The sequence below is a fragment of the Tupaia chinensis genome, unplaced genomic scaffold (assembly GCF_000334495.1).
Source record: "Tupaia chinensis unplaced genomic scaffold, TupChi_1.0 Scaffold000368_1, whole genome shotgun sequence".
NCBI classification, from domain to species: domain Eukaryota; kingdom Metazoa; phylum Chordata; class Mammalia; order Scandentia; family Tupaiidae; genus Tupaia; species Tupaia belangeri.
In genome coordinates, this window is record NW_006159865.1 from 2,511,944 (window position 1) to 2,539,247 (window position 27,304).

Sequence of the window (27,304 nt, forward strand, 5' to 3'; positions counted from 1 at the left end):
ATTCTCCTCTTGGGATTTAGGGCATGCACACACATACACCTGGCATGAGTTTCAAGCCACTGGGTCTAGGACTCCTATTGCAGTTGGCCATATGAGCATCCAGTCCTATAACTTCTACGCTGCCTGCTGGCTCTGAGATTTTTATTTTGTAAGGGGTGGTACTATTGAAATCCTTTTGTTTTCAATAAGAAATGAGTTCTAAACTTAAAAAAAGAAAACTAGGCTATTAAATATTCTGAATTTAAGAACCAGGTTTAAAGAGACAGCCCAGCCTGCTAAGGCCCTTGAGTCCACTTCCTGCGCAGAGCTCCGTCTAGACTCACCTTTCGCACTGATGCTGCGGAGATCTGTGATTTTCATTAAGATCTTTGGAAACATGTGAGGCTTGCTGGGTCGTCTTTTCCTGATATAAATTTTTAGTGCTTCCAGCAATGGTTCCTGTAGCTTATCTACTTTTGTTGGTTCCTCAAGGTCCTGGCGGTCTAGAGACCCGGAACAAAGTATTGAGAAATTGATTTCAGGACAGCAATGGTGATGCGCTTTTATAGACTAGTAAATAAATTACTAGGAAGTAACTGTACCCCTAGCTTGGTCTAGAACACATTGAAGTTGCTTTTGTCCTAGGGGAAGGATTGCCTCTCGTGGCCAGGAGGTGTCACTACTAAACTGAATTAAAACCAACCGTGAGCTGGGTTCAAAGTGAGGTAAATCTGCCCCTTAATTAAAACCATTACTTTGTGAACCACTTATGACTCAGCCTCCTCTGAACCAGTAGGGGTCACTACAAAGAAGAAAGCCATATTTTATCTTAGCCTTCCAAGGGCTGGGTGGGGTGGGTGGCCAATAACTTGTATTTCCAGCTACTAAATTAGCAAGCAGCAGGTGCGAGTCCCTTGGGTGATCATTAAAATGTTCCTAGGTGATTTATTTTATAATAGTCTGATCCTGCCTTAAAAAAATAGACCTACAACAATTGGATAAAGAATACTTGGGCATTTCTTTGAGAGCAGAAGGATTCCCAAATACCATTGTTTAATTTATAACAAGATGAAAAATACCACAACTCTAGGCATTTCTGCCTGGCTTGATTCCCGTCTCTTTTTCTCATGCGAAATAATTCCAAAATAAAGATGAGGGATTTCCCAGCAGCTACAAACGTTAAGTTGTTCTCCAAGGAATCTCATGAGGGCTTAGGTCGTTAGTACCTCCACAGATGAGGCAGATGGCACTGAGAAGGCCTGTTTCAGTGTCATCCATTTCCAAAGGCAGGAGCTGGTTGGCAAAGGTGAACACAAGGTCAGTCAGAGGACCGAAGCCGGCATTGTGCATTTGAGTTCGATTGAGGGTAAGGCCATCTGAAAAAGTCATGGTGTCTTGCTCTGGGGTATACCTGGTACAAATTCTAAGAATCTGGAAAAAAAAGAGTTAAAAAAAAAAAAACACATTAATGGGTCACCCAGGCCGGTTTGTGCTCAGAGCCTGAGTGGGATGTGAGCAGGAAGGTGCACGGAGGCTCCACACGCGGCTTCTGCATCACGTGGAGCCCTGCGCCCCCTTTCCGACCTGCAATGTCTTCTCCAGCTCTTCCATTAAACACTGCAGTGTCAAAACACAGGGCTCAATTATTTAGGGAAGAAGAAATAAGACAAAAGGAGTTTGGAAAACTGTCTTTGTATGAAGAGTAATTCATCATTTGATTCAAATAAACATTTACTAAGTACCTACTTATGTCCCAGGCAGTATGCCAGGTACTGGAAAGAAAAAGATGAAGAAGGGCCTATTCCTTTTTTTTTTGTTTTGTTTAAGAATATATAGTCTGCCAAAACTAAAGTACAATATGCACCATGTATTAAATGCCTAGTGTATATTATGTGTTGTATCTATGCAAACTTTCAAACTTCTTGGTAAAGTGAATATTATTATTTTTCAGATGAGGAACTCAAGGCGCAGAAAGGTTAAGCAGGATGCCCTAGGTCACACAGACAGCGTGTAACCAAATGCAATTCAAACCCAAGTTAGGCTCTTCCACGAGGTTTCCACCACAGTTACACAGACGGTTCTAGTGCAAGGTCCTGGAGTGAAACCGGCGAGGTGTGGAAGTTCAGAAACAGGAAAACTCAACGCATGGCCAAGAGGAAGTCAAAGGCCAGGTCCCTGGAGAAGAGGGGGCGTTGCAACCAAACCCTGAAGTCTAAGCAGAATTTCTCCAGGCGAGAAGCCTGGGTCAGGCTCCCATAGTCTCCCAGTCCCATCCCAGTCACCCTGGAAACCTACGCCTGCTGGCCACTCTGGGGCGCCTGTCCACTGCACTGAGCTTCTAGGCCTCAGAGTAGGATCAGCCGAAAAGGCCTGCTGTGTATATAGTCAGCCCTGTCCCTGTCTGTGTTCCCACCGCCCCAGGAATCCTCGCTGCTGGTGAGGAGCTCGGTGCATCCCAGAGCCCTTACCCAGCCAGAACCACATTCTGCACAAGAGCAGGGAAGGGCCTCTGCTCACGGGGCTTCTGTTCCACTTTCCCAACCGGAAAAGCCTCCGAGCAGAGAAGTTAATCCCCTGGAAAGTGGGAACCACTCTGTAGGCTGAGGGAACTGTGTGCTTTCCAGATGCTGGTGCTCAGTTTGACTGGGGGGAGCCCCCGTTAATATCCACCTTTGTGTCCACCCAGAGAGGCTGCCCTTCCTGTTACATGGCCGTGTACCGAGGGGAGCTGCTCTCTGAGGGGGAGGGCGCTGACACCCTCCCACGAGGACACCCTAGGTACGAAAGCCCCCTCCTCCTTGCTCATATTACCCCGGTGCCTCGGGCCACGAATGCAAGTAGTTGTCAAAACATCAGGATGGCTTCTCGTCACTGGCTGGGCGGTGGTTCTCGGAACTCAGACCTTTGCCCAGTTCTGGCAGCCAGATCACACCTCCAGTCCTCACCTGGCTTACTTCACGTCACTGCTGACGGGGCAGGGAGTCACCCCACGTGAGAGCAGCAAGGAGACCCAGAGGTCACGGTGCATAAGCCTCATGTTCCCTGAGTCTCGGTGCCTGAACTCACGTGGCAATGTTTGCCAGAGCCGAGAACACGGGGCTCCTGGTCCTTCGTCCCACGTTCCTGCCACCACCGGGAGGAATGTTGGGACCCACTGCTGACAGAGGTCACAAGTTACTACCTTACTAGCTCAACATCTGGGGCTCAAACCTCCAGGTGCATTTCCAGTCTGGAATCAATGGGTTCTAAGTAAGTCTGCAGCTTGCCCACGCAGCTGAGATGTGGCCTGCAGGACTGAAAGCAGCTGGGGACTTGTTGGACAGGAATGCGAGGTCAGGATGGAAGCTGTCTCACAACTCAGGAACCCAAGTCCACCCTCCGCGCACACACACGGCGCTAGTCTTCCTCCTCAAAAGTCGGGAAATACTTGGTTTCTGATGACGTGTGGACAGTAGGCCCTCTTGCTTTTTTAGTCTCAGAAAATTCAAAACCCAAGCCGGGATAGGTCCATCCAGAAAGGCACCCCATGGCTGGAGAAAATGACTGCTCAGTGTCTTCTGTTACCTGAGGAACCTCCACCCCCCACCCTGCCCTGCCCTGCTCTAGACAGGATGGGCCCAGCGGGAGCAGGCATCCTCCTCCCAGAGTCTGGCTGGTCCTGTCTCTGGAGAGAAATGAAGTCGTTTCATTTTTGTCACACTAATGTCAAATGCTAGTGGCAACCACGATTTCTTCTCCAGGATTAAAACTCTCTTTGAGCGAATGGTATACACACACACACACACACACACATACATATTTAATTTGCTCTAGGGCACATGCACTCACCAGAGAGAGAGAAGGGGGAAAGTGAGAAAGCACTTCTCTGGGGTGAGAGCCACACTGAGATCTTTTCTCCATTCTCCCAGGATTTGGGGCACGCATATGCGCACGCACCCTGTGGGTCCAGAACGTGAAGCACGCAATCAGCTATATGGGATGCATCTGCTGTAGTCACCATGCCACCTGCTGGCCCCAATATATCCAAAAAAACGTTTGTTTCAAAATAGAATCAATATATCGGGACCAGCAGTTAGCCTAATGGCTATGTTGTTGGACTTTCACGTAGTCAACCCTGGTTCGAGTCCCAGACCAGGTGACTTAAACTCACACCGGGTGCGTGTGCATGCATGCCCAAGATCCCGACCAAGAGGAGAATGGAGGAGAAGGGATTGCAGCATGGCCATCCCCCCTGGGGGGCGGGGTGATTTCTCGTTTTCTGTCTCTCTGTCTCTCTCTCTCTCTGGAGAGTGCATGTGCCCTATAGCAAACACCTCTCCAAAAAAAAAAAATAAAGAAAGAAAATAGAATCAATATTTAGAACAATCATTAAGGAGATGGTCCACCTTATCTTTGAAGTCCAGGTTTACTTTGCGGTGACAGCAGCTCGGACCAGCCATATTTCAGGCGTCCAATAGCTGCTGAACGGGACAGGGCAGCTCCACATGCCATCCCTGGCAGCTCAGGACACACAGGTCATGACAATCTGGGATTACTCAGTGCTCACGTGGATGGCGAGGCTGACAGCGTATCTAAAGGCATACTTAAAATGTGCTGGAGATGAGTTAACTCCGTTAATTCTCCCAATAACCTAGCCGGGGAGGAGCTACGATTGTGGCCGCTGCACTGATGCGATGGCTGAGGCTCGGAGATCGCTTAGCTCCCCTAAGTTCACATGGTCCTGATGCAGCAGGGCCGGGCTTTGGACCAGGGGCTGACCGCACAGCCTGCCCTCTTCCCCATGACCCTGGCTGCCTCACAGATGTTCCCAGTGACTGACAGGCTCATTGCTCCAATCCTCAGGTGAACAACTGAGGCTGACAGACCTCCCCATGACGGCTGGGTGGCCAGGTGCGTGGTGAATCCTGAACTCAGGCCATGGGGCTCCATATGCAAATCTCACTCTACTCCAGTCTGGGGCCTGGATCTACTGAGTCTCTGGGAAGGGAGGGAGGGGTAGGTTCACATGGGAATGATACTCCAGGGTCGGAGAGCCACATGATCCGCAGGACCTCGAAGCCACTAATCATGTTTTACAGTCACATGGGCAGTCACTTGAACGTCACCAGAAGCAAGGTGCCACAGTGACTGGCATGGGAATGTTTTCCTCTAGGGACAGGAGGGCAGCAGATGGCAGGCCCCAGGAAGCCCTGCGTCCCAGAGGGAGAGCCCCCGCTTGATGCTTGCATAGACTCAACGTCGGAGGCAGGTCCTACTGGAATTTTTGCTCTATTCATTTGCTCATCTCTCCAACCACCCTTCCTCCCATCACCCACAAACGTTCACTGACTGCCTATTTTGTGCCTGGGACACACAAACGAACTCTAACATGAGGCCTTCCCACCCTGAGTCAACATTCTGGGAGAGAAGACTCTGGTGGGACCAGTACATGGCATAATGGTTATGTCACTGGATTCCCATGTAGCCGACCACAGTTCAAGTCCTGGATTCGGTGACTTAAACTCACACTGGGCGTGTGTGTGCGTGCCCAAGATCCTGAGAGGAGAATGGAGGAGAAGGGATTGCGGCATGGCTATCTCCTCTGAGGAGTGATTTCTTGCTTTCTGTCTCTCTGTCTCACTCTGTCTTTTTGGTGAGTGCATGCACCCTATAGCAAAAACCTCTCCCCCCCAAAAAAACTCATGCTGGACATGTGTATGTGCATGCCCAAGATCCTGAGAGGAGAATGGAGGAGAAGGGATTGCAGGTGGCCATCCCCCCTGGTGGGTGATTTCTCGCTTTCTGTCTCTGTCTCTCTGTCTCTCCAGCGACCACACACACCCTATAGCAAGTATTTCTCTTAAAAAAAAGAATTTAATAATAATAAAAAAATTCTGGTAAACACATTGCTAACTACTGTACTCTCTTATGTCCAGTGGAAGACCAGCTGTGGAGGGGGGAGACATGTGGCTGGTCAGGAGAGACTCCTGAAGGGACGGTGTAGAATTTGAGACGAGGAGTAGGCCAGGAAGAGAGGGCAGGGGGAGGGTTTCTAGCTATAAGGAACCAAGTATGCAAAGACTCTGGGTCACAAAAGAGCCTGCCTGAGGCTTGAGGGTGACAGGAGGTGAGTGGGGAGAGGTGCCCATGTAGGCCAGGGTGGATTGGCAGCCTCTCCCAGGTGGGCATGTAGGAGCAGCCCCATAGGCAAGACAGCCAGAACCCTGAGCTGAGAAGTGGGCCACCTGCACCCCACTCCTGAGCAGAGAGGTCAGCAGCAGCCGTCCATCACTCTGACTTCCGGCTTTCCTGGTGGTTCGACCAGGGGCCAACATGGAAACTGCCTTCTGAATCACAAGTGAACTGTCATCCCTCCACGTGTTGCCACGTGGTCTAACTTCATTGTAAAAGATGCAACTGGGACCAGCAGATGGCATAGTGGTTATGTCACTGGACTCAACATCATTGACCGTGGTTCTAGTCCTGAGCCCGGCAACTTAAATTTCGCACCAGGCACATGTGCATGTGTACCCAAGATCACAAGAAGAGAATGGAGGAGAAGGGATCGCGGTGTGGCCATCGCCCCTGGGGGCAGATTTCTCGCTTTCTGTCTATCTCTTTCTGCCTCTCCAGCGAGCGCATGTGCCCTATAGCAAAAAAAAAGTCTTTTAAAAAAATTAAAAAATATAAAAATAAAAGATCCAACTACTTGTCAAGTTCTCCTCCATGCTTGAAACAAATCCTGGCCAAGGAATAAACTTTCTTACTACTTTGTAAAGACAGTTTTGTCTTCTTTTATTCAAAGGCTGAAAACTCCCTCAAGGGAGGCCTATCGGTCTTTGACATTCCCCTGGGCCTCACCTGGCTCATCCGCAAAATGTGGATAATAACAGAACCCCTGAGGGGGTCGCAGGAGTAAGAATAACAACACGTAAGGCAACTGAAGCTCAAGACGTGGAGAGGATACTCCCCGCTCTCTGCCACGTCATCCTGTTCTCTCTGGAACCTAAAAGGGAGCTTCTATCGTGGCCTTCATTTTAAATATGAGGACACAGAGGCTCGGAGACATTAGGTAACTTCCCCACATCACACAGCTAGTAAGCACCAGAGATTGAACCCAGGCAAGCTCACGGCATCACCCATACTTGGAGCCAAGCCAAAGGGTAGCCAGATCAACATGGTGCTATGTGTGGGTGGGTGAGGTAGAAGAAATAGATACTGCGGTAAATTGGAGATGGGCAAAGACTTCCCACATGCCCCCACTTGCCTCACAGGTGCTCATAAACCAGCCCAGCCCTGGACCCTGGCTACACGTTTCACAGCCGACTGTGTCTTCCTGTGTCCGAGCCATCGGGGTGAGTGTGCAACCTAACACATTGAGGACCACACGTACCACCGTGAGACAGTGGGCTCTGAGTGGGAGCTGGAGACCCCGGGCAATCTCAGTGGTCCTTTCTAGGCTCCAGGCCCTCAGGGTGGTCATGTGATGAGTGGTGTCAGGAATACCCAGCATTCCCTGGCATAGACTCGATTGACAGGTGTCAATCACCTTTCTAGGGGCTGAGAGAAGCCTCGGGCTGTGTCTGTCTGTGAGTCTGTCTCTCTGTCTCACTCTATGCAGACATCAACAGCTTAGATAAGAAAATTCTTCCCAACAGCTTAGCCAGTTGATACTCTCATCCAAAAGATGCACTTTGAAGTTGTGCATTTCTCAGGATCTTGTGATTAATTGCCTTGGCTATACGTTCTTGGAAAGGAGCTCTTATGTGGGGCCAGATAAGTATTCCTTCTGCTTTGTCTCATGTGACTGGAGGTCTTCCCCCTTCCCCGACTAGGCTTTTTCCTCCTCTGCCTGTTGTCCCCCAGTCCAGACTCCTCACCCTCATGGACCCAGGTAGGAGTGAGTTTCCTGACTCCTGACTCAGAGGCTGAAACCACCCACATGGGCTTTACCCAGCTTTGCTGTTGCTTTCAACATCATCAACTGGGCACCTACTCCCGCCAGTGCTTACCCCTGTTACCAGATTTATTCTTATGTTAGTAATTATTTAATGCCGTATTGGCCTACATTTCTATGTGGCATGTAGTTAAACTAAAGTTTGGAGTAGTTAAATAACTTGAGTAAGGTCTCAAAACTTGGTTTCTGTTCTACCTGATGCCACTGAAGAGCTAGTTCCTAGACACATGGGTAAGTCAGGGGAGAGCGCAGGGTTTGGGTCAAACGTGAGATGAATGGAGATATCTACTAGAGGCTGGATTTGGGGATTCAAATCTTGTGGAGCTTGTGCCCTGCCCATGGAGCGTGTGACTTTGTTAAAACAAGACACTTTTCTGGGGGATCTCAAAGCAAAGCTCTCATTCCACACTTTCCCAAAGAGCTGAGGTTGGGGGGAGGGTCACAAACGAACATCATCTGGCAACTAGACGAAAGGAGGAATAAGAAAAAGCAGAGGGTCAATGTCAGCTGAGACGGCTCCAGGCCCTGTGTGGTGGTCGTGTGATGCAGGGCTGTCAGGAATACCAAGCATTCCCTGGTGCAGACTTGATTTCCTGGCGTCACCTACAGTCCCCTGGGCCACCGCAAGCTTGGAGAGACCTCTCACGTGGTGCTAACTTCAGTCTCTACTAATATTTTCAGGGTGTTCTGGGGCTTAGGTCAAACTCTAAGGAACTTTACAAGTATCAGGAAAGCATTAAAAAGTCTAATTTCCCCAGTCTCTGTTAGAGCACCCTGAACTAAGACAGAGAAGGGATTTTCTTGAGACCATGGATGGAGGTAGCTGAGAAGGCTCCAGGCCCTGTGGGGTGCTCATGTGATGCAGGGGTGTCAGAAAGGGAGTTGGGGGGGGGTGAGATATGGAGCCAGGGTGCTGCTGTGTCATCTCTGACCCATTTAGCCCAGAACGTCTTCATGGTCTTGCAAACACTTCCAGGCTGTCAGTGGGGAGGGTTGTAAATGCCCTGTGAGGCTCCAGGGCAGGAGAGTGGGAGTGGAAGGGAGAAAGATGGTCCCTCCTCAGTCTGAGGAACTTGCTCACAAGCACACCTGACCTGCTTTGGGAAAGGCTGCCTCAGGAGGCAGTGAGCAAGCCATCACTGAAAGCATGCGCCCGGGACTGGCTTGGCTCCTCACAAGGTTATGTAGAGAGGGTTCCACTGCAGGGCAGAAGGGGAAGAAGGGTCTGTCCAATGTCAGGGGAAATCTCAGTGGCTGGCAGTCAGCAGAGATTTGAGCAGAGAGGATAGAACTTAGTGTGCCCAGGGGTAGCAGGAAGTGGGGCTGGGGAAATCAGAGCCCCCTTGAAATCTTCAAATCCTTTCAAGCCCCTTCCTTCCCTCTCTCCTTCTCTTCTAACTGTAACCCCCACCCCAAAGGTCAGAAAGGCACCTACCAGGATGTCCAGGCAGGCGGCCTTCAGCAGGGTGATTTGGTCTGCGATGGTCAAGCCGGTGAAGCCTGGCAGGCGTTTAGCAAACTCCACGATCTTAATAATGCACTTGGTGGCCAGTTCACTGAACTTGTCCCAGAGGCCCAGGTCCAGTCGGACTCGATGGTCTGCACTGGAGTTCTAAGAAGGAGAGAGAACACCATCAGGTGCAGTTTTAGAGATGCCCAAGAGCGGGGTGGGAAGAGGGAGCAGTTAATGGGCTGACACTTTGGTTTGATCAGGTTGTCTCTGGGTATGTGGCTGAGTTTTTAGGCCAGATTCATCTTTTCAAAATGCTCAAAATGTGGGATGAACGGATGGCATAATGGTTATGTCACCGGACTACTACATAGTCAACCATGGTTCAAATCCCAGACCCAGCGGCTTAAACTCACAGCGAATGCATGTGTGTATGCCTAAACTCCCAAGAGGAGAATGGAGGAGAAGGGATTGTGGTGTGGTCATCCCCCTGGGGTGAGTTCTGTCTCTGTCTCTCTTTGGCCCTCCAGTGAGTGCATGTGCCCTATAACAAAAACAAACAAACAAACAACACAAAAAACAAAAACAAAACAAAACAAAACAAAAACCAAAGAAAAGAAAAAGAAAAAAATTCTCTCAAAATGTTATACCTGCACCACTGGATAATTACATAAGATAATCACGTTTCTCATGCAGGAAAGTTTCTCTGTATATTTCATCTAGTTAATAAATGAAGGAAAAAATGATAGAATGAAGATTCAGCATTTCATAGCCCTGAGTCTGGCCAAAACTCTAACTTGAATCCAGACCCACCCTCAGAAAACCCAAGATGGTAAACTATAGCGCCAGAATGCAATCTCCTGTGTCCAGAATGCCAGGAACTTTATTAAACCAATGAACCGGTTTCTACGGCAAATACTCTACAGGGGAAAAACAGAAGTGAAGAGAAAAACCTACCAATGCAAAGCAACTCGACTCGCATGCTCATGAGCTGATAAATGGGTGGGTACATTGTGATGTCAACTCTGCAATGAAGGGCTAGGTAGCATTAACAAGGAGGGAAACAGTGACGCAGGCTGCGATGCGGATGAGCCTCAAAAGCATTATCCTCAATGGAAAAAGGCAGACATAAAAGCCTATACAGAGCCAGCCCTTGTAGTCTAGTGAGTAAGAGAGCCAAATACTGCATGGCTGATGGCGGTTCAAATTCTGGTCCCAGAAGCTTAAAAAACATGGTGGGCATATGTGTATGTGTGGCCAAAATCTTGACAAGATGGAGAAATGCAGAAGGGATTGTGAGGTGACCATATCTCATAAGGGGTGCTTTCTCCCTCTCTCTCTCTCTGGAGAGTGCACATGCCCTCTGGCCATTAAACAAAAGGAAAAAAAAGCCTACATAGAAAAAAATGACAAGGACCAGCAGTTAGCATAATGGCTATGTCGCTGGACTCCCATGTAGCCGATCGCGGTTCGAGTCCCGGATCCGGAGGCTTAAACTCACGCTGGGCGCGTGTGCATGTGTGCCCAAGATCCCAAGAGGAGAATGGAGAAAGGTTTGTGGCATGGCCATCCCCCCCTGGAGGGGGATTTCTCGCTTTCTGTCTCTTTGTCTCTCTCTGTCTTTCTTGTGAGTGCACGTGCCCTATAGCAAAAACTTCTCCAAAAAAAAAAAAAAAAAGACAAAACAGTGACATAATATAACATCTGGAAAAGGCAAAATTACACTGATAAGGAATAGATCACTTACTGGTTCTCAGGGGTTGAGACTGGGGAAGGATCAACCACAAGGTACACGAGGGGACTTGGAGTGACAGAAATGCTCTAGACCTTTGACTGGGGTCATGGGTACAAGATGTGTATTTCTGTCACACTCATCAAACTAAACCTTCAAAAAAATTTTTTTAAATTTACATTTCATAAATTATCTTCCATCACACGTGACTTAGAAAAAGACAATGAGAAGACTACATTAACCAATTGCAATGTGTAAATAAACATGACCTGAATTTTTTGATTCACACCAATCAACTGGAAAGGACTGTGACATACAGGAGAAAACCAGGCCGTGGAGCTCTTTGAGATGTTAATTTGATGGCAGGAGGGCAGAAATGGTTTGGGTGCTTCACTTTGTTTGCCTAGGTTTCTGTCACTGAGAGCACATCAAAATACTTGCCAAGAAAATAGTGAGATACTTGCAATTCACTTCAAAATGGTGTGTACCGGAAAGGGTGTGTGTGTGTGTGTGTGTGTGTGAGTACGGATGAGACAAGACTGGCTGTGGACCAATCTCAGGCGTTCATCACACTATTCTACTTTCTGTTATATTAAAAAATGTTCATAATGAAAATAAAAGACAGGGCCCCTGGTGGCATGTTGGATCCGACACCGACTCTGGTTTGAGTCTCAGACCTGGCGGCTTGAAAACACGTCAGCTGTGAGTTCATGTGTGCTCAAAATCCTGAAGAGAGGGAACCAGCTGTTAGCGTAATGGCTATGTCGCTGGACTCCCATGTAGTCGACTGCGGTTTGAGTCCCGGGCCCGGTGACTTAAACTCACACCAGGCACGTGTGCGTGCATGCCCAAGATCCCAAAAGAAGAACGGAGGAGAAGAAATTGCGGCGTGGCCATCCCCACCCCGCCCCGGGGGGGGGTGATTTCTCACTTTCTGTCTCTCTGTCTTTCTGGTGAGCACACACGCTCGATAGTGGAAACCTCTCCAAAAAAAAAGAAAAAAAAATTCCTGAAGAGAGACTGACCATGCTGCAATCCCCTCTCAAGGGTGATTTCTCACCATCCCCTTCTCCCTCTGTCTCTCTCTCTCCAGCAAGTGCACAAGCCCTAGGACAAAAATCTAAAATAAATAAATAAATAAAAAGCTAGGAAGACATAAAAGTGACAGTCATTAAAATAATGACACTAATACGACAGTAAAGCAGCTCAGGCTCTCTGGAGGCTCTTAGGGTTGTGGTGGCCACATGGCTGGCATCTAACGAAGTGAGAGTCCCCACAGGGCACGGCTTGCCCCAGGGCAGGCCAGAACTCAGGGAGCTGCCCCTCAACCAGAGGATGGGCATGGCCCGAAGGCGGCATCTAGGCAGCCCCAGTTCAAGTGCTGGGGAATACACAGTGGATCCCAGAGTGTTTTTAGGACCCATCGAGAACCTTCCAGAAATGACTAAAGATCTCAATGCTTGGCCAGGACCACACTCCAATATACCCAGAGCAATTTTTATTTGTTTATTTTTATTTTTCTCTTTCTTTCATTTCTTTTTAATTGCCAGAGGGTATGTGTGCTCACCAAAGAGAGACAGCACAACTGAGAGAAAGAAGAAAGTACCGTTCAATGGGGCACGGGCAAGCTAATTCCTTCTCTTTCGTTTCTCCACCCTGTCAGGATTTGGGGCATGCACAGGTGCTCAGTATATTTTTCAAGCTGCCAGGGGTTAGATTTTTTTTTTTTGAGAGGGAGATTTTTGCTATTAGGGCATATGTGCTTGCTGGAGAGACAGAAAGCAAGAAATCACCCCCCCGAGGGATGGCCATGCTGCAGTCTCTTCTCTTCCATTCTCTTCTTTCTTCTTGGGATTGTGGGCATACGTGCACACATGCCCACTGTGAGTTTTAAGCCGTTGGGCCTGGGACTCGAACCACAGTCGACCATGTGGGAGTCCAGTGATGTAACCATTACACTATCTGCTGGCCCCAGAAGCTGGTATTTAAGTCGAGGTTGGTCATGTGTGATCTGGCTCCCTTGATCACTAGGCCATGGGACCAGTCCTGCTTTTCCTTTCAATAATCTCCAAAGCAGCTGGAGCTCCAGTGTGAATGGAGCGGGATGCCCATGTCGTAGCTTTACCTTCCTAACACCCCTTCGTTCTGCCTCTGGAGTCACCGGGGAACTCGCCTTTCTCCCTCTCACCCTTTGGGGTTTGGGTGGGGCTGTCTGACTCCCTCAGGTGCAGGGAGGACACCTAACTTTATTCTGGCCAATCAGAGTGGTCCCTCCTCCTGGCCACAGTGACTGGTTCAGGAATGAAAAGGTGACCCAGAGGAGGCCAGTGAGGCTCAGTTCTTGGAGTTTGGTTGGGACAGTTGAGGAAGAGAAGCTCTTTGTCAGTGAGGGTTGCCAGGAGCTGTCAGAGGTCACTAGGTGGAGAAGGCCTTCCTGCAAATGAGGCCAACTTAGAGGAAACACAAAATGGAAGCTGGAAAGAAAAGAGGAGTGAGTCTGTCCTAAAGACCTAGGGCTGCTGCATACAGTCATGCCTGATCTACAGGAGGATTTTGTTTTTTTAATCTACATAAATTTGAGTTTGGCTTTTATCATCTTCAGTAGGAAGAATTCTGACTAAGGTAGTTTTAGCTTGATGGAGCTAAGGGGCTGCCGCCTCCCTTCTCCTAAAGAAGGTCTAAGACTTAGAGCCTTCTCCTAAAGAACGTCTAAGACTTAGAGAAGAGGTCTCATCTCTACTCCTACCACACCTCTCAGCCAACATCACCTCTTGCCTGGATTACGGCAACAACCTCCTCACTCGTTCGTCCTGGTCCCTCACAAGCCACTCTACTCTCATCAAAGCAATGCAGGAGATCTGTATTTATTTTTAGGTCTTTGCCATAGGGCATGTGCACTCACTAGAGAGAGACAGAGCGGGAAAGTGAGCAAGCACTCCCTGGGGGAGGGGGAAAATAATGGCTACACTGCAATTCCTTCTCCTCCATTTTCCTTTCGGGATTTTGGGCATGCACACACATGTGCTGGGCATGATTTTCTTTTCTTTTAAGTGGTTTTAGCTGTAGGGTGTGTGTGCTGACCAGAGGCAGAGAGAGACAGAGACAGTGAGAGGGAAGGTAAGAAGTCACCCCCTCAGGGCGATGGCCATGCTGCAATCCATTCTCCTCCCAGGATTTCGGGCATACATGCACCCTGCGCCCAGCGTGAGTCTGAAGTCACTGGGTCCAGAACAGGAACTGAGGTAGACAATGTGGGAGTCCAGCGTCATAACTGTTATGCCAACTGCTGGCCCTGTGATTTTCACACTGCTGGGTCTGGGACTCGAATTGCAGTTGGCCATGTGGAAATCCAGTGCCTTAACCACCACACTGCCTGCTGGCTCCAACAATGAGGGAGATTTTTAAAACACTAGTTAGAATGGGGTCTTTCTCATCTCCCTCAGGCTAAAGCCAAAGTCATTTCAAAGGCTGCCAGGCCCACCCAGATCCAGCCCCTCGTCTCTGGTCCATCTCTTCCCCAGCTACACCGGCCTCTCTGCTCTCACTGAACAGGTGGGGCATGCTCCCACCTCAGGTCTTTGCACTAGCTGTTCCTAGACCTGGGCTGCCCTTCCTGGGGATCTCTGCACGATGCATCCCCCATGCCTTCACGTTGTTGCTCCCCTCTCCACTCTATTGAGCACTGCGGCATTCTCTCATCCTGGCACCCCCATCTCCCCTCCTGCTCCTCGCCATAGCATGCATCTCCTCACTCACTCTGCCGTGTACTAGTGAGTACTGTCTAGCTATTCGCTGTTGCATGGTTGGTATCTAGGCCAGTGGCTGGCACATAGTTAAGGGCTCAGCACATATTCATTGAATGAATCTGAGTGAATGAAATCCCCACAGTCCTTGCTTGTTTTCAATGTCCCAGGACGACTGTCACTTTGAGGATGAGGCTCTGCATTGCCTTTTCTCCTGAGCAGCAGCGGGCCTGCTTGGGAGGCCTTAGCATCTGCAGAACTGAAGCACCCAGCAGAAGGCAGGTCTCCCAGGCCAGCCGTGGCTGTGGGCAAATGTAAACAGCTCAGGGAAGGGTACTTTGCATCTCAAACCAGCATCTTTAGTTCTCAGTTCAAATCAGATTGCATGAGTCAAGGAAACTGGCTTTTAATGTCAGCGAGGAAGGCCAGAAAGAAGAGTTTGGTGCCGAGCTGCCTTCTACCTCGTTCCCTGCAGAGAGTAGGCATGCATCCTCCAGATTTATGCTATTCCTTCCTCAAGGACCTTGGAGGAATACAGTGCACTCCGGGGAACATCAGATCAAGCCGTGCGGCCATTCAGGCTGTAATTAAATTTAATAGGCAGTTTATCCGGCTCGCAGGAAGATGGCACGGAAGAGAGGGACAGAGAGGCCAGTTGACAGAGGGAAATCATTTGACAATAGAGTATCCATCTGGAAAAAAAGCCATTGCCCCGACCCAGCAAGTGTGAACGAAATCTTCATCAGCCCCGGATAAGGTTCCTTTATCACGCGCCAGGGCTGAGAGAGAGAGAGGCCTGTCGCACCTTCTATTAAAAATAATGCACAGCCGTCTTAACGGCATGTAAATCTAACTCACTATTATGCAAACGGAAGGCAAGAGGCAGTTAATAAAACACAAAATAACCTGGTGTTTTATTACGCCGGTTGCAGGATTCATCGGCATGAGGCTTAAAATGGCTTATATATTGTCTTCCAGCTGCGGCAAATGGGGAGCCCTGGCCTGGCTGGCTTGTTAGGGGATGGCTGCAGGGAGCTGCAGGGAGCGGTGGGTGAGGAAAGTGGGAGAGGGAAAAGGGGCCCCTGCAGGAAGCCAGTGAGAAACCAAATTGGCAAGGCCAGGGCAGGGGTGGGGCAGAGGCAGGGCCAGGAGCAGGCCTGGTAGTGACAGCATCCCTACCTTGGCTGGCCACGTGGGCACCTTCTGCAGCAGGGTGCCAGCTGCCTTCCCAGAATGCAGCGTGGCAGCCCACACGGAGGAGGCGACTATGGCCCCCCAGGGCCACCTTAACTAGCAGAAAAGTCCAGCCCAGCTATGAAAGTCAATGAAATGGCAATTCTTGCCACGCAAATGGGTCCCTTCCTTCTGGTTTGGTTCTCCTCTGCACCCGGCTGCCCAGAGTCCTTTTCTAAGACCTGCAGGTGCAGGGCAATCCCGCTGCCTGTAAAGCCCCGTCTGGTGGCAACTGCCTTCCACAGGGAGTTCTTCAGGGCTGCTTGTGGCTCTGTGAGGCGAGGAGGGCTTGCAAACTTTTGGTCAAAGAATCCAAAGTGCTGTGGGCCCGTCCCGTCCCTGAGCAGTCTCTTTCTCACCCTTTTTTTAGAAAGCAAAGCAGAGAGAGGAAATGTTGTGGACTCTAAGCCTTTACTCAGTAGGTGTGAGGGGGTGAACCATGTCCCCTACAAAGACATATTGAAGGACTAACCACAGCACTTCAGAATGGGACCGTCTTTGGAAATGAGGCCACTAGGGTAGGCCTTAATACATGCCTGCTGGTCATATGATGGAAATTTGCACACGCACAGAGGGAAGATGAGGTGAAGGTGGCCAGGTGAGGACAGAGGATGGCAGCAATGCATCCTCCAGCCAGGGAATGCCAGAGACCACCTTCAGCCTCAGAAACCATAAGGGGCAAGGAAAGATTCTCTCCTAACGCCTCCAGAGAGAGCACGCCCCTCCTGGTACCTCAATTTTGGACCAGTAACCCCCAGAACCATGAGCCAATAAGTTAACACTGTCTTGAGCTACCAGGTGTTTGTGACTTGTTGAGGCAGCCCCAGGAAACACACACGACAGGCCTGCAGTACATAAGAGAGGTCTGGTGACACAGGCAGGGCAGAGGCAGTTGCTGGCAAGAAGCTGGGCCTCCTGAAGTTAAGGGCTGGTTCGAGGTTAGGCAGCTGCGAGGTGACTGAGTGGGGATCAGATCTTGAGTCTCAGAGCTCCCACCTGAACTTCCACCCCACCTGGGAGGCCAACCTCCTAGAGTAAGAATCTGATTCTTGGTATGATTGTAAATGTTTTCTAAACACAGTGGCTGTGAGTGCTTGTAATAGCCTATTTCTTTCTTTTGTTAAGAATTATTTTAGTTAACTTTTTTATTTTAATTTGACCAGAGCGAGTGAGCGAGCGAGCAAGTGAGAGAGAGAGAGAGAGAAAGTGAGACAGCAAGCCGCCAGGCCAGGACTCAAACTGTGGTCGGCCATGCGGGAGTCCAGTGCCCTTAACCACCACACCACCTGCTGGCTTCTCTTTTTTTTTAAGAGAGATTTTTGCTATAGGGCGTGTGTGCTCCCCAGAGAGACCGAGGAGACCGAGAGACAGCAAGGGCGAAATTACCCCCCCCCGGGGTATAGCTATGCTGCGATCCCTTCTTCTCCATTCTCCTCTCAGGATCTTGGGCATGCACGCACATGTGCCCAGTGTGAGTCTTAAGCCACCAGGTTCAGGACTTGAACTGCAGTTCACTATGTGGGAGTCCAACAACGTAACCATGATGCCATCTGCTGGTTCCTAACCTTCTCTTCCTAAAGTACGTTTCCTGGAAATTTTTGGTGGCTTAATGATTCTTTTTGTGGTCATTTTTATGAGTAGGTCAGGGCTCCTTAAATCTTCATAGTTCAAATTCAGGAACCCCCTGAAGGGCAACTTACATCTTGCCAAGCCCCGCAAGGTCATGAACAGCCCACACCTGGCAGAGCTGTGAGCGGCGGGAGCAGACAGAGCTCGGAACACAGCCTGGAGGCATCTCACTGCCATTCCTACCAGCACCTGCATATAGGGCTGTAAAGTGACAAGGCGTTTATATCAGGACCGAGAGGAGGAGACCTGCCCCGTGTGCACATCTTCCTGGGTCAGAAACAGTGCAAGGCGCTCTAATATACTTTCGCACTGAACACCAACAACCCCAGGAGACAGGTGCTATTAAATTTCCCATTATGCAGGCTGGACCTGTGGCCTGAGGGTTGGCTCCAACCTGGTTGACTGTGTGATCTGAATCCCAGCCCCAGTAGCTAAAAAGACATGCTAGGAGTATGCGTATGTGCATGCGTGTGTGTGTGTGCACGCACATACGTGCATGCCTGCCCGCATGTGAGTGCAGGAATGGCCCAGATCTCAGCAGGATGGAGCAAAGGGAGAAGGGATTGCAGTGGGACCACACACCAGGGTGCGGAAAGGTGCTCTTTCTCTTTCTCCCTTGCTCTGGCCAGCACATGTACTCTCTGGAAAAGTGAAAAAAAAAAAAAAAAAAAAAAAAAGTGAATTATGCAGCTGAGGGAGCTAAGACTTAAATGATGCTGGAACCTTCCAAGGTCATGCAAGTCCCAAGTAGCACAGGCAAGAATTCACCCTGGGTTTCTGGGGGCTTATATCCCAAATGACGAAATTGCTAGGGTAGACCTACGGAAGGAGAGGAAACATCCTCAGAGCCAGGGTGTGTCCTCCGGCTCGCTCCAGATTCTATTTTGGAAAGCTCATTTGTAAAGAGCCACTTCCCCACATTCCAGCTTTCCACATGGAACCTGCCCTCGCCCTGGTGCCATTTTTTGGAGGGGTCTTTGGTTAGAAACCTGGCACAGGAGACCAGCTCTGAAGCTCCCGGGTGAGCGCCCTGCCCAGGCCCGAGTGGAGGTTGGTGGGTAGATGTTTCTGCCTCCCCATCCACTCCTGCCGCCTCCTGGGACCTGGCCATTTGTCCCAAATCCACCCAGAGTAGGAAAGCCAAAGGAACCTCTTTCCAAGGTCTGCAGTGGGCGGCTGGCTGCCTCTTTTACTCCCCTCTGCCCACTCATTCCAGAAGCATCAGACAGGGATGCCACTTTGGTGAGAGCGACAGGAAGTTTCTTGCAGGGGAAGTTAACGGCCTAGCTAAAAAAAGCTTTTTTTAAAAAAAAAATAAATGCTCAACTCTGGAGCTAAGAGTTTGCAGAGAATGTGTTTTGACTGCTTTAATTTATTTATACCCCCATCTACTTCCAGAAAGGATTTGAAGCTGCGTACAATAAAAACAAAGTTAGGTCTGTGTAGAGAGAGCAGAAACAGAAAGGCCGGCTGAGAGATGGTCTCAGGGCACCCTCAGTCCAGAGAACGGGCTGCTGCTTCTCGGGAGGGCTTGGGCTGCCCAGGAGTTAAGAGTTGCCCACTGGAGATGAAACGTGTATTTAGATTTTTGCTGCTTGATGAAAAGAGGTGCAAAAAAGTCCCCTCAAGGGGGACTGGCAGGTAGCGAGGTGGTTAAAGGCATTGGATTCCCACGTGGTTGACAGCAGTTCGAGCCCCAGACCTGGTGGCTTGCTTTCTCCCTTTCTCTCTCTCTCTCTGGTCAAATTAAAAAATATATATAACAAATGGAATTAAATGCATAAATAATTCTTTAAAAAAAGGTCCCTTCAAAGTGCTGGTCTCCGATGGGGACTGATAGTACCTCACTGTCAAAGAGGGGTGCACAGGAAGGGGCCCTGGAGGCCCCAGGGAAGCACCTCTGTCCTAGGCGAACACCAGCCCTGAGACGAGCCTTTGAATGCTAGCAGCTTATGTGGGAGGAGAGTCCAAGATGCCGTGGAAGGAGGTAGAGAGGGGTCAGAGGAGGAAGAGGCCAGGACAGATCATGGCTGGGGACAGTTGGGGCTCAGTCTTGCTGGGGACCTCTGGGAGAGGGTTGAGAGGAGACCTGTGAGTCATCCTGCCCAAGGCACAAGGGCCCCGGTGTGTCCACCTGCCAGCTTCTGTTTATCGGGGCTGGGGGCTGCTGCAGGCGTGCCAATGCTCACAGGTGGCCTCCTGCTGGAATCCGAGCGCTCCGGGGCATGTGTTCTAGGAGCGGCAAATGCAGTTTGCCCTGCCTTCCTCAGATTCTAGTGGGGGTCCTTCACCTGGTTCCCGGGAGAGTTGGGGTCTGGGGTCTGCGGAGGCCACCCTAAGATATCTGTCTGGGAGAGGGAGGGCCCTGCTGTCATAGTAAATAGCTCCAGGGACTGTCTTATATACCTCTCACTTCACAATCTGGCTTAATAGCCCCCTCTTCCAGGATGGCCTCCCAATCTGACCACTTTTACTGTTTTTTTTTTTTTTTTTTTTCCTGGAGCTAAAAGTGATTTATTCCTGGATGATAGCAACCTCTTCCTATTAACAGATGCCTGATTCTACTTTGATGACCACCTGTGGATAACTCAACAGTTAAAAGAGCTACCCCAGAAGCCAGCAGGTGGCATGGTGGTTAAGGTGCTGGATCACACATGGCTGACTCTATAGTTCAAGTCCTGGACTCAGCAACTTGTAAAAACATGCCAGGCATGTGTGTGTGCATACCCACGATCCTGGAGGGGTTGCCATGTGGCCATAGCCCCTGGGGAGAGGGGTGATTTTTCACTTTCCCTCTCTCTGTCTCTCTCTGGCAAGTACACATGTTCTAGGACAAAAAATATTTTTTAAATTATTTATTAAATTTTATTTATTCATTCATTTATTTTTAATTTGACAGAGACCCAGAGAGAGAGAGAGAGAGAGAGAGAGAGAGAAAGGAAGTGAGAAAGCAAGCCATCAGGTCCGAGACTTGAACTTGAACTCAGCCATGTGGGAGTGTCCAGGGCCTTAACCACCACGCCACCTCTTGGTCCCCCATGGCAAAAAATCTTAAACAAACAAACAAACAAACAAAAGTACCTGAGTCAGAATGTTCAGGTTCAAGTCCACCACTTGTTGACGTTGAGACAGCAACGTCAGACCATCAACGTTAGACCTTCAATGCCTAAGGTTACTCCTCTGTAATAGGGGGCCATAATACCCCCTCCCAGAGTCCTTTGAAGGAGCAATGAGTAAGAGTAATACAGTAAGAGTACTTAGTCTGGCCGCTGGTACACAGTCAATGTTCAGTGCAGCTGAAGTGTAATCATGATGGTGACAACAATGAAGACTTCTACCCAAGACCCATCCACTTCTCTCCATCATTCACAGAGTAGGATAGACTCACTCCTTCGTCAGCATTCAGCTGCGTTTCTTTGGTTCTCACTTCCCACTTCCCATTCATCTTGACTCAACCCCACCTTTCCACACCCCCTGCTCACACTCACCTTCTCCTTTCCCCTTTCCCATGGCTCCAGTATCAGCTCACTCCCCCTCTCTTAGACCAGGGCTCTCACCTTGCCACTGAGCTCAGTGCAGTGCCTGGAAGGTGGTGGCTGGCGATCAAGAAGCAAGAGCTGCTACACTCCTTGGCTCTGATCACTAATCATTTTGTTTCTCTGAACCGTTGGAGGTGCCCAGCAGGGGCCAGCTCCCCGAGGGCCAGTTCTCACCCAGGAGAAGGATGTGTGGGGTGTGGTTCTATCACGATGCTGCTGTGTAGACAGGCCAGGTCCCGTTACACAGAAACTTCGTGAATGGTCTCTCTTCCTCCTCCACCATTGTGCTATCTCCACTGGCAGGTGGGGACACGAGGCTGAGAGAAGGAACCTGTGCCTGGTCGCACAGCTGACAATGGCTGAGCGTGATGTGAGCTGCGTTCACGCGGTTCAGGCCCTTGCTCTGGATTCATGGTCCTCCCTCCCAGCCTGTGCTTCCCTCCCAGGTTACAATGCAGGCTCTGGGGTGGGGTCTAGCCTGATCCCACATTGCATCCGGCTCTGGGCCAGCACAATGCTCCCCAAGCTCAGGGGGGCTGGTCCGCTGAGATAAGCATGTACTTGAGCCTGGCAGGCATGCCAGCATCTGTCCTTCCCTGTGACACCAAGGGCCTGTGTGGGCTCCAGAAGGACAGATTGGGTCCTGCCATTCCAAGCATGGGTCACGGCCTTTGCTCTTCAAGTGCACGGGGTCTGTGGGCTCACAGTATTGGTGTCACTTGGGAACCAGAAGCTGCACCTCACCAAGATCGCCAGGTGTCTTTATTCACACTGAGTTTGGGGGAACACGGCTCCAGGTTCCTCCCCTGCTTCCAGTGGGAGCTCACGTCTTTGGCACATCTAAGACTGTGCAGCCTCAAGGCCCCCAGTGATCCCGTGCTCACCTGAGAAGCCATGCATGTGTGTTCCAGCCCCAGTGTCCACAGGTAAACCTGCCCCTGGCCGCTCCCAAAATGCAAGTCACATGCTCCCCGAGAAGTGCTTCCAGATCCTTCCATATGCTGCTCTGTTTCTTTCTGCCATCATCACTCCCTCATTTACCCTTTAGGACCTTTCACTCTGTTCTTTTCCTCACATAGTCATCACCAAACCAAGTGGTTAAGACACTGAACTCCCACATGGCCAACTGCAGTTCAAGTCCTGGACCCAGAGGCTTGAAACTCATACCAGGCTCGTGTGTGTGTGTGTGTGTGTGTGTGTGTGTGTGTGTGTGGGTTTAAGTTTAGGGATAGTGTTAGGGTTAGGGTTAGAGTTTACGGATAACAACTTGTAAAAACATGCCAGGCATGTGTGTGTGCATACCCACGATCCTGGAGGGGTTGCCATGTGGCCATAGCCCCTGGGGAGAGGGGTGATTTTTCACTTTCCCTCTCTCTGTCTCTCTCTGGCAAGTACACATGTTCTAGGACAAAAAATATTTTTTAAATTATTTATTAAATTTTATTTATTCATTCATTTATTTTTAATTTGACAGAGACCCAGAGAGAGAGAGAGAGAGAGAGAGAGAGAGAGAAAGGAAGTGAGAAAGCAAGCCATCAGGTCCGAGACTTGAACTTGAACTCAGCCATGTGGGAGTGTCCAGGGCCTTAACCACCACGCCACCTCTTGGTCCCCCATGGCAAAAAATCTTAAACAAACAAACAAACAAACAAAAGTACCTGAGTCAGAATGTTCAGGTTCAAGTCCACCACTTGTTGACGTTGAGACAGCAACGTCAGACCATCAACGTTAGACCTTCAATGCCTAAGGTTACTCCTCTGTAATAGGGGGCCATAATACCCCCTCCCAGAGTCCTTTGAAGGAGCAATGAGTAAGAGTAATACAGTAAGAGTACTTAGTCTGGCCGCTGGTACACAGTCAATGTTCAGTGCAGCTGAAGTGTAATCATGATGGTGACAACAATGAAGACTTCTACCCAAGACCCATCCACTTCTCTCCATCATTCACAGAGTAGGATAGACTCACTCCTTCGTCAGCATTCAGCTGCGTTTCTTTGGTTCTCACTTCCCACTTCCCATTCATCTTGACTCAACCCCACCTTTCCACACCCCCTGCTCACACTCACCTTCTCCTTTCCCCTTTCCCATGGCTCCAGTATCAGCTCACTCCCCCTCTCTTAGACCAGGGCTCTCACCTTGCCACTGAGCTCAGTGCAGTGCCTGGAAGGTGGTGGCTGGCGATCAAGAAGCAAGAGCTGCTACACTCCTTGGCTCTGATCACTAATCATTTTGTTTCTCTGAACCGTTGGAGGTGCCCAGCAGGGGCCAGCTCCCCGAGGGCCAGTTCTCACCCAGGAGAAGGATGTGTGGGGTGTGGTTCTATCACGATGCTGCTGTGTAGACAGGCCAGGTCCCGTTACACAGAAACTTCGTGAATGGTCTCTCTTCCTCCTCCACCATTGTGCTATCTCCACGGGCAGGTGGGGACACGAGGCTGAGAGAAGGAACCTGTGCCTGGTCGCACAGCTGACAATGGCTGAGCGTGATGTGAGCTGCGTTCACGCGGTTCAGGCCCTTGCTCTGGATTCATGGTCCTCCCTCCCAGCCTGTGCTTCCCTCCCAGGTTACAATGCAGGCTCTGGGGTGGGGTCTAGCCTGATCCCACATTGCATCCGGCTCTGGGCCAGCACAATGCTCCCCAAGCTCAGGGGGGCTGGTCCGCTGAGATAAGCATGTACTTGAGCCTGGCAGGCATGCCAGCATCTGTCCTTCCCTGTGACACCAAGGGCCTGCGTGGGCTCCAGAAGGACAGATTGGGTCCTGCCATTCCAAGCATGGGTCACGGCCTTTGCTCTTCAAGTGCACGGGGTCTGTGGGCTCACAGTATTGGTGTCACTTGGGAACCAGAAGCTGCACCTCACCAAGATCGCCAGGTGTCTTTATTCACACTGAGTTTGGGGGAACACGGCTCCAGGTTCCTCCCCTGCTTCCAGTGGGAGCTCACGTCTTTGGCACATCTAAGACTGTGCAGCCTCAAGGCCCCCAGTGATCCCGTGCTCACCTGAGAAGCCATGCATGTGTGTTCCAGCCCCAGTGTCCACAGGTAAACCTGCCCCTGGCCGCTCCCAAAATGCAAGTCACATGCTCCCCGAGAAGTGCTTCCAGATCCTTCCATATGCTGCTCTGTTTCTTTCTGCCATCATCACTCCCTCATTTACCCTTTAGGACCTTTCACTCTGTTCTTTTCCTCACATAGTCATCACCAAACCAAGTGGTTAAGACACTGAACTCCCACATGGCCAACTGCAGTTCAAGTCCTGGACCCAGAGGCTTGAAACTCATACCAGGCTCGTGTGTGTGTGTGTGTGTGTGTGTGTGTGTGTGTATGTGTGTGTTTGTGTGTGTGTGCCCAAGATCCCGAGGGAAGAGTGGAGGAGACGGCATTGCAGTATGGCCATCCCCCCAGAAGGTGTTTTCTCGCTTCCTCTCTCTGTCTCTCCTGCGAGTATACACATCTTAATATAAAAATCTCTCTTAAAAATAAATAAAATAAAAGCACATTTATGAGCACCTTAGGTGAGCAACAGGAGACATTTGAAGGGAGTAGAACAGCATTCTAGTTTCATTCATTAATCAGGTATCTCCTGCGTGCCTGCCATGTATGAATACCACAAGCCAGGAAGACACATCAGTGGACGTAAAACATGCAAAACCGTTTCGCAATATTAAAGCATCTCAGGACATCCCCACCGGCACATCCTAAAGCAGCCCACAGATGCCTCCTACTCTTTCTCTCTCACTGTCTCTCCCTCCCTTCTTCTCTTTCCTTCTAACTTCAGTGGAAGCCATTTTTAGCAGAGCACTGAAGAGCAGAGGGGGAACCATTCACCTCCTGAAAATGCATCTCCAGGCTCTGGCAAAGGGCTCTACCTGTTTCTCCATAAAGCCAGACCTGCTCAGAGAAGGGCCCCCCAAATCTTAACTGGATTCTGGTGTTTCTAAAAGGTTGACCCCTTGTCTCTCTGAGTCTCCTCTGGTTTGTGTACAGGTGTCTGTCATGACCCATGGAACTTCACTGGGGTCTGAGTTCACTAGTTTCCTTCGCCACACTGGCCCTAAGAGCAGCAATCAGTAGTTCATGTCATCAGCTCCCAGCTCACTGCTGGGCACACAGTAACTGCTCACTTAGTTCTTCTTTTTGCTCTTTTAGAAAATATTTATTATTATTATTATTATTATTATTTTAATTTGACTAGAGAGAGAGAGAGATGGGAGGTGGGGGTAGTAAGAAAGCAAGCTGTCAAGTCCAGGACTCGAACTGCAGTTGGCCATGTGGGATTCCAGAGCCTTAACTACCATGCACCTGCCGGTCCCAATTAGTATTTCTTGAGTGAATACATGCATGCAAGACTGAGTTGCAGACACATCCTTCCTACTCGGTGGTTGCCCAAAGGCTCTGACGTGCAGGACAGTGGCCATTGTGTAGCCCCACTTGGCTGACACACAAGTCCTGGGCCAAGGGTGAGTGGACGTGTGTGCCAGGCCCAGGGCAGAGGGTGCATGGTGTGTCTGTTTGCATAGGTGCGCAGGTCCACAAGCGCATGCCTGTGAGCGAGGGCTGGTGGCTGCTCCCGGAGCCTGGGCGGGCCTCTCTTACCGTGGTGTACTTGCCCAGCTGGCAGAGTGAAGGGAAGGTTTCCTGGTGAGCTTTCCGGATCTTCTCGGTGAGATCGTCCAGCTCAGCGGTCATTTCATAGCTTTCTGTGCATTCTTGCTTGGAAGGCTCCTTCTTTTTCTTGTTCCTGTCATTCCTGACAGCTGGAAACGAGAGAGAAGGCAGGAAGAGGTCAGCTTGGGCTGCCTGGGCTGGGAAATTGGCTTTGCCCCATGTTGCCTTGGACGCATTGGACGCTTGGAACAGGAGCAATGGGAGAAGGTGGTGTAAACGCATCACCCCAGGAAGCGAGTGGGCAGCCTGGGGCCCGGGCAGAGAGCTAGGTTTGCCGTTCTGAGAGTGCACGAGCCAGTCAGCTCTGCAGAAGGCTCAGCTCCCCCAGGGGCCCTACAGTCTTGGTGTGCTGTGAGAGAACTTTCTATATGTGGACTGGATTCTTGATGAAGGGAGGACTTTGCCAAGAGCGTTTCCTCCAGTCCCTGAGGGACATTGCAAGGGACCCCTTTTACCAGGGAGTCAGGTCCCCGAACAAAGCCCCTGCTGCTGCGTTAGTAGCATTCTCCTGCTAAGCATGTGCGCTCTCTGTTTTTCATTTTCTGAATGAACAAACTGGCACTTTTAAGGAAATTCATCTTAGAGGTCATGGGATTATGGTGTTTGTCTCTTCATGCATACTTCCTGTAATAAGCACATGATCTCTGCTGTCTTTGTTTGTTTGCCAGGGGGGGTGTATGTGCTAGCAGAGAGTGAGACAGAGAGACAGAGAGATCAGGAGAGAAGGAAGCATCCCCCATGGGGAATGGTGGCTGCAATCCCTTCTTCTCCACTTCTCTCTTCTTTTGAGATTTTGAGCACGCATACACACACACACACGTGCCTGGCGTGTTTCTCAAACCACCAAGTCTGGGATTCAAACCCTTGGGTTGGCCATGTGCAATCCATCTGCCTCAACTACTAGGTTATAAAGCAGACCCAGCTTTATTTTATTTTTATTATTATTATTTTTAATTAAGCTATTTAAAAACAATAATTGATGCAGTACGAAACCCTCAGACTGGAAAACCATTCATTCACCTATTCACCCACTACTCATTTGCAGGAGCCTAACTCCTCACCTGGCCTGGCCCACTGGATCCTCAGTGCGTGTCCTTGGTCTCTGTGGACCTGGTCGAGCAGGGCCCCGGGCACATCGTCAGGGCCCAGGACTTGGTGCTGTGGAATGCTCCCTCCCACAGCACAGGCTTCTCGAATGACTTCACATCCGACCGTAACTTAAGGCTCTAGCCCCTGACTAGGATCTCCTGGGGAAGGAAACTGAAACCCAGGGAGGCAGACAGGTGAAACCAGACTATTCCGACCTCCTCTGGGGAGTCCACGTTCCCCGGGGACCCAGGGAGTGCCATGGCTGCCGCTGCTGGGCTGTGTCTGCCACCACGGTGACCTGGGAAT

General features: G+C 50.1%; 1 protein-coding gene across 3 annotated transcripts in view; it reads right to left on the reverse strand.

Moving 5' to 3' along the window:
* Positions 1–27,304, reverse strand: part of RARB (retinoic acid receptor beta) — a 430,651-nt gene that overhangs the window by 3,349 nt on the left and 399,998 nt on the right. For all 3 annotated transcript variants that reach the window (XM_006153322.3, XM_006153325.3, XM_006153323.3), the window contains exons 4-7: positions 25,838–25,998; positions 9,351–9,527; positions 1,206–1,410; positions 324–482 (exon numbers count right to left, since the gene is read on the reverse strand). In XM_006153322.3, coding sequence (XP_006153384.1) covers positions 324–482; positions 1,206–1,410; positions 9,351–9,527; positions 25,838–25,998 — 702 coding nt within the window. The remainder of the gene's footprint in view (positions 1–323; positions 483–1,205; positions 1,411–9,350; positions 9,528–25,837; positions 25,999–27,304) is intronic.